The sequence below is a fragment of the Pyxicephalus adspersus genome, chromosome 4 (assembly GCF_032062135.1).
Source record: "Pyxicephalus adspersus chromosome 4, UCB_Pads_2.0, whole genome shotgun sequence".
Taxonomy (NCBI): Eukaryota; Metazoa; Chordata; class Amphibia; order Anura; family Pyxicephalidae; genus Pyxicephalus; species Pyxicephalus adspersus.
This window is the reverse complement of record NC_092861.1, coordinates 114197125-114204927: the sequence shown is the minus strand read 5'-3', so window position 1 is coordinate 114204927 and position 7803 is coordinate 114197125. Positions and strand designations below refer to the sequence as shown.

The 7803-nt window shown below is 37.9% G+C and overlaps 1 protein-coding gene across 7 annotated transcripts in view; it reads left to right on the top strand.

The window, feature by feature from the left end:
• FAM120B (family with sequence similarity 120 member B) overlaps window positions 1-7803 on the top strand; it is a 66277-nt gene that overhangs the window by 210 nt on the left and 58264 nt on the right. For 3 of the 7 annotated variants that reach the window (XM_072409339.1, XM_072409338.1, XM_072409345.1), the window contains exons 2-3: window positions 1768-1849; window positions 3764-4810. In XM_072409339.1, coding sequence (XP_072265440.1) covers window positions 3794-4810 — 1017 coding nt within the window. In that variant the 5' untranslated portion in view covers window positions 1768-1849; window positions 3764-3793. Of the gene's footprint in view, window positions 1-19; window positions 59-319; window positions 371-1767; window positions 1850-1932; window positions 2075-3763; window positions 4811-7803 lie in introns of those variants that run through there. The other 4 variants (XM_072409344.1, XM_072409342.1, XM_072409341.1 and 1 more) reach the window with 4 other exon arrangements.

Genomic DNA, 7803 nt, shown 5'->3' with positions numbered 1-7803 from the left:
TCTGCTTTTCTGTGAGCGCGGGTCTTCTCCTCACACGTAGCAGTGACAATATATTAAGGTTGGAGCATATTGGGCATGGTTTACTCTGTGTGATAACAGCAGTGTTGTTAATAATGCGCATAGTGACACACAGGCAGGTTTCATTATATCTAGCAGGCGGGCTGTAGGATTTGTAGTGAAATGCTAATGTGTTGTTTTACATCATTTAACAATATTGGTAAGTACCTGGAATTGGCATGCTTGTAATCCCCTAGATGTGGGCTAGTCCTGTATTGTGCATGTAGGGAAGAGAAGCCTGGTATTACCAAAAGGAGGCTGAAGAGCCGCAGGTTGCAGACCCCTGCTCTATACCAGTGATTGCCAACCAGTGGTACGTAAGAAAAGTTTGGTGGTCCACAGAAAAATGTGGACATTATTTGCACTTTTTATGTTTTAATATTAATAAAACAAAAATAATATTCTAATAAATTCTTATATTCTAAATGATAATTTTCACCTTCATATTACACTAAATTCACGAACTGTACTAGCTAAAGAAAAACAAGTGTAGTCTTAGGTTGTATGAGGCAACCGCTGCTGAGCCGTACGCTTTTGTTTTGTTGTTTCCACCATTACAACAGTCACCCCGCTTCGCAAATACCGATTCTCATCCCACTGTTTTATTTGTTTTTTTCTCAGATGCTCTTTTAGGTAAGTATGACCCTAACTGTGTATTTTATTTAATGGCATCAAATAGTTTGACTTTGATAACTCTCACTTCTTATTTGGTCTTAGATTTGAATAAAATAAACCCATAATGAGGGAGAAACAGCAAACAAATATTTTGTACTTATATAATACCAAAGATAAAGCAACTAATGATAATCGTAACAATAGTAATACTTCATTTAACCGTGAGGTGATCAATGGATCAGAGCCTCCACAGTCCTCATCAGGCACCATTAGGAAAATCATTTTTTTACAAATGTATTTATTTTTTTTTTTTAAATTCATATTAATGTTCTGTGGGATTTAAAACTTGGAATTTAGTGGTCCGTGAGGTCCAAAAGGTTTTTTTTCAAAATTCACATACATAATTTATTATAATTAAGGCACATGATTATTTAAAAAAAAGTTTTTTAGTGCATTAGATTCCATATACAGGACAACAAAGGGTATTTCACATCACCAGTGATACAAAACCATTGTCCCTTGATCAATATTCATGGTAATGAGGCGTTTCGCAGAACTCATCCACTTCATCAGATCACATTTGTTATCACAATGTGGTGAATTGCAGTGCTCGCCAACCTTTTTGGTTCCGCGGACCACTAAAATCACCAGCTCCTGACCGCGAATGCGCGTGGAGCCGGGTGTCAAAGAGGCGGAAACCTCCCCCATAGTGATGTCATTGTGAAATAGCCCTGCCCACTCTCATCGCAGATCTAAGCCTGCGATGGGAGAGTGAGCGGGTTATGTACGGGGCCGTGTTCCGCGGCTCTGGCTGGTGCGCCCTGCTAGTAGGGTCCTTCTGACCCTGCTCGGGGGTGAACCGTCTAGAGCTGCAGGTCACCGGTTGGCGACCGCTGTTCTGGAGCATCACCCCATAGAACGGGGAGATGAACATCTCCCTATTGGATTTTAAAAGTTGTCAGAATCGGTTCCGGACACTGCACCACATAACCTGTTACTTTGCCCAATGACACCACGCAGGTAAAAAGAATTTACACATTGCTGTCCTTTTCAGTCTTCTTGTAATTCATTTTCACCTTTTGTTCACCTTTCTAGGAGAAGAAGATAGCAGATGAGTCCTTTGTGACTTGAAGATTCACACAGAAGAGAAGAGAGTGACACTTATCATTTTCACTGTGTAAGTTACACATAGCCTCAGAGGACCACTGTGGGGTTTTTTAAAGGTTGAAAAAATTGAACCCTTATATTTTTCTGACACAGCAGTGCAGTGGGGAGTAACAGGGAGCTCACTCCAACATTCACCGAACAGCAGATGAACATATTGGGTCAAAATGGATATCCCAAAGTGCTGATTATTCAGAAACAATCAAAAAACTGTACTATGTCTAAATAGTCCCAATAGGTATGTTTATCAAAAAATTCACTTTACATTACACCAGTGCTTTTTGAGCTTTTTACAATGGGGGAACCCATGAAATAACATTCAGGTTTTCAGGGAACTCCTGCAATAATTACTATATTCACAGCCCACAGTATATTAGTGTGGTGGTCAATAAGAAGAATGCCCCTTACGTTGCTGGCCAGTGGGAAGAATGTCACCATTACAGATATCCAAAAAGATCATTGATATCTGTTAAACTGACCTGACTGGCACAAATTGCTAATTGCAACCCTTAGCAATCTATGGAGGAACCCTGGGGTACCACAGAATCCTTGTTGAGAAACCTTTGTTACACTCTTTACCTGCTCATATGTTTTCTCTTACAATTCAGTTTTTAAAAAGTCAACATAAAAGCTGCTTTTGTTTTATTTCCCAGCATTTCTAGTCACTCTTCCAATATGTCACAATCAGTCAGTTTCTTACAATTGTTTTAAAAACACTTTTAGTAATATCTTTTGACTTGAGAAAAGAAGGAAGCTGAATGTAATATATGCAGAAATTTGCTTTTCATTCTCCTCTAGAAAATGTAAAAAAATATGGTAAATTCCTTTTTACACCATACTGATTTGTAGGGAAGTTGCATAATGACATTCGTTTTTTTTTTATATTTATGTGCTATTACTATAATTGCCCATTCAACAATTACATAAACCATCTGAATGTGCTAACCTTGAAATCTCAGGGTTTTGTGACAATTAGAAGAGATTGGCAATATGCCTCACACCGCTTTTTTTAACAAGCCATTTAATTTATGCGTTTACTGATTAACAAGCTAGTCACGTAGTTGTGTATTAAGACTAGCAGAAGATAAATATGCTATTTGCAGGATTTGTCTGTATTTTCTCCTTGTGTTTGGTAAATGAAAAAAAAAGATAATGCTAACTCCAAATATATGAATATAACATATGTAAGCACTGTAATGGGCCTGGTGTCCAAGACTAAACTTAATAAAAGATGCCTTTTGGTAATTGGCAGCCAATCAGCTTTTTTTCTAATACAGGTTTTTTTTTCTAATACATGTTTGGATGGCTGGTCTGAATCCTGGCAACTGTCCCAGTAATGGGTAGTAATTAGTAAACTGAGATGAAAAGGGTCAGCTCGCATGTAAGCCATGGCCAGGTGAGGTGGTGCAGTGTGGTGATCAAACGTTTTGGACATTTTGGGTTATGGCTGATATACATTATAATGCCTGGCCATTCAAACGAAGGGCCCAACACTTCCGATAAAAAACGTTAGCAGTGCAAATATAGCCCAAGGCCTAGAACACACAGGCAGCTTTGCAGGCAATATTGCACTAAACTGACCATTTTCTTATTGGTATTTGGTAGGTTAGGGATGCCAAAACACTGCTCACATCTACAATATGCTGGTCTTCTGATTATTTTTTCCTTGGATAGAAGGTGATAACAATTTCCAAATGTATTTCATCAATCATCTGTACAAACAAACCAAAAATTGGTTACTTAGAATCGACTGGCTGCTTACTTCCTTCAAATTCAACTTTGATCAAATTGTTTTAACAGATTAGAGGAGGAGGAGGAGGAGGAGGGGAAGGTCCCCCAAAATTGAAAATATGGCCCATATGTACTAGGCCTAACAAACAAATTTTTGGTTGACTGACAGATTCATCATTATTTTTTCCTTTTTTAGGCTGCTTCTCGTTTCAGTGTTTTTGCAACAATGGGCATCAAGGGACTTCAAAGCTTTGTACAGCATTCCTGTCCTACAGCCTGCAGTATGGTCAACTTAAAGTCACTTGCTGACAAGCACAAATCTGCTCATCCAGGATGTACACCTACCATTGTCGTAGATGCAATGGGCTGCTTGCGCACTTGGTACACACCAAATAATTGGATACATGGAGGCCAGTGGAAGGAATATCTCTCCAGCATAGAACACTTTATTGCAACCTTTCAGACGGCTGGTATAAAGCTTGTTTTTGTCTTTGATGGTGTCATAGAGCAGAAGAAAAGGGCTGAATGGTCTAAGCGACGACTGCGGGACAACATTGAAATAGAAAAAATTTTCAGTTTTTTAAAAGCTAACAGACAGCAGCCTGGCAGGAATATGTTTTTTATCCCTTCTGGAATAGCTACTTTTACACGATTTGCTTTGAAGGCTTTAAGGCAGCAAATCATCTGCACACAAGTTGAAGGTGATTATGAAGTAGCTGCCTATGCTCTGCAAAACAACTGTCTTGGGATCCTAGGGGAAGATAGTGACTATATAATCTTTAATACAGTCCCATATTTTTCCATTAACAAACTTTGCTTGGACAATCTTGTAACTCTGATGTATTCAAGAGAAGAACTGTGTATGGAACTGCAAATCAATATTCTAGACCTACCACTTCTGGCATGCCTGCTTGGCAATGACATAGTTCCAGAGAACTTTTTAGATAGTTTTCATAGGAAATGCACAGCTACCTATCACTCATACAGGGATGAAGGTAATAGGCGGGCCAATGTTATTAGGGCTGTTGCTTCCTTTATTTCGAGAATACGGATCAAGCAAGATGGCGTTGGAGAGATACAAAAAATGTTACCATCAAGATTTGATATGGCATTGCTGCAAAAGGGAATAGAATCATATATTCTGCCAGAGCAAACCTCTCCTTGGGTTTTTCAGAGCTCACATCTTCATGACACCACATTCAGACCAGAATCAACTGCGTTCCAAGATCAGGAAATTGTTCAGGTACATGGGTTTATTATAAATGTAATATATTGCAGATTACCACTCCTTCAATAAGATACTTGCATTAGTTTTTATTTTCCTTTGATTATTATGTGCTTATCTTGTCAGCGGCATGCTTTCTTCACATGGATGGAGACGCATATGCACTATGTTCTGCACCCATGTCACCCTACGATAACTTCCCCTTCCTATATTTTCTATTACATAGAGATCCTGTAGTCCTTAGATAACTGAGAACAATGTAACTGATTTTCTTACCCTTCAGAAAATATACACAGTTTTTAATCTGCAGTATGTAGTCAGCACTTGATCATTATTTTATTGATGTATTGATCAACACTCGATCAGGAATACCCTAGATTGTGATCAGGTAGGGCCTTATTGCGGAAGGGGACAATAAGATTTCTTACCGGCCTGATTGCACGCTGGGTCTGAATTGGTTGTTGGGTCTGAAGCAACTCCCGCATGCTTTGCTTGGAGGTATGTCATCCTTGCCCGACCAATCAAGATGGCAGAGGATCACAACTAGGCAGAGAAGATAAGGGTGGCAACCTGAGACAGAATGGGGACAGGTAAGTATAATGGCATGTTGTTCCGACTTAATAACTGTGATCACATTGAATGTAGAAAAAGATAAGTTTTAAAAAAAATACAAAACCCTGTAGAAGTTACAATAGCCGAGCAGCAGTTAAACTGTTAAGAAATGTTGAGGTTTAAATGCTAAAGATTGATCGTCACTGATTTACAGATATGTCTGTGTAAAGATTGTGGAAACACCCTCACTTCCCATAGTCAGTCATATCTGACAGCTGGAGAACCATGCTGCAAATGTCTTTCATGTCCTTACAGGTATGACAGCTTAACAGATTAACAGGTATTGGTAGGTAAAGGTAGATGAAATCCCACATGAAGGCATGAAAAAAGCAGCAAATCAATAATTCAACCTTTTCTGACAAAGCTTTTGTGAATCAGATTCTGCATAACACACGCAAACACTGAACTGGAATTCCCATTACTCTGTGGAGGCAATTCAGTCATGTTTATGGATTGTGAAACTTTTATTGAAATATTTGGGAGAAAAGCAGAAGATTCTGTAATGTATACTCCTCTATAGGACACAAGACATTTAGTTCACATGTAGATGGTCCTTGTAAAATGTTTTTAATGGCAGGTGAATTTGATGTTCATATTCCACATGACAACACGTCTCTACATAAACTACATTTAGTTATGTAAACTAAAGCTGTTCATCAAGCCTGGTAATGATGTCTATGGTCATATTTGAGTTGATAGTTGGGATAGTTTGAGTTGGTAGTTGAGAATTAGAACAAACAGAGAAGGTGAACCATTAAAAAGGAAGCAAGGGTTTCATATTTTCTTTCCAACAAAGCATGGGGTGTTATTAGTGTGGAATCTGTCTTCATAAAATATAAAATTGAAGATCTAGTTGCCCTAAATTTTCTACCCATAGACATTAGATGGATGTTTTCTAATATTTGCAGCCTCAACCGCTACAGTGTTGGCCGTATAGGCAAATGTAACATGGAAACTTTGAAGTTGGGAGTTGAATGACAGGTCCATCAGTTTTCATGTTCATGAACCCACCACAATGGAAAGATTTTCCTTGATTGCCACAAGTTTCAGTGATTTGTTCTACCTCCTCTCTGATCTTAGGGTAAAAATAAATATTTTCAAACTTATAGGCATTGCAAAAAGGTAGAATTGATATGTCTGAGTAGTGCTGATTAATATGTAACTGGTTTCTATTTGGACGTGGTACTTCTGTTGAATAAATAGGCATCTTTGTCCTATAAATACAATTCCATATATTCCATTTCATGTAAAATACACAGGCAAGCTTTTTTAATATATAGGATAGAATGTATTTTAAATATAGCTCACATAGGCCAGTAAGCAATTATCTACCATTGTTCTGGATAAAGGACCATGTAATCTTCATGGTGGCTATAAGCATCCTCTTCTTGTACATCATCATTGATTGTTTAGCTCATTTATTGAATATTCTGTCTTATTTTTTCTAATCTCCAAGGGAAACACATCTCGTATTCTGCAAAAAAAGTGTTTTGTCAAGTTGTAATTGTGTGAAAGATCCTATTTACATTTTATTCTCTTTTTGTGATATTTAAGTGTAGGATGTGTAAATTTATTTCAGCCCCTTGCCATAAAAAGAGATTTTATTTAAAGGTTTAACGGTAAATAGGCCAAAGGATCTGTAAAAAAATCACATTTATCTTCATATTCTTCATCTCAACTTGCAGATAAAAAAATGTTTAAAATATGCCGATAAAGTGTCAAGTCTGATATTCAGGGAGCTATATGATTGATCTACTATTACAGAAGACCAATATCATATCAGATTTTTACTGAATGATAGAGCTAGATATATACAGTAATAGGACATTTACTCCAGGAGTAAGGTTTAAAGGTGCAACAGCACATATTCTGACATTAATGAACAATGCATGTACAAGCGAGAGGATATAGACATAATGAGAACAAATTCTTCATGTTTGTTTGAAGTCTTTGATAAAAGTAAAGGTATTCCTTAGCCCATGGAAGCCTAATGTCTGCAGTGATCTAAGTATTTGGGAGTCATGCTGTACATTCTGCTTCTCTATGATTCCGCATGTCATACACCTCACTTTTCTTTATCCCATTGTAGGGGTAGTCGGATTTAGAAAATTTGATAGGAATGCCGCAGGGCTACTGGTTGAAATTGGGTCATAGTCAGGTATAGATGTTGTTTTCCTTTAAAGCCCAACCTCCCCCTCCTCCTAAGTCCTTCCATTGACTTTTTGCTTTGTATACATATCTTCATTCCCACAGGATTATACAACTGCGGTTTGCATGATGTCATGGCTCCCCTTGCTCCTTGTCTGTTCTTAGCAGGGAGCGAATCCTGAGTGCTACATAATATGCAACATTTTCCTGTGAGCCCAAGGTGGCTTAATGATAAGATGTATGTTAAATGA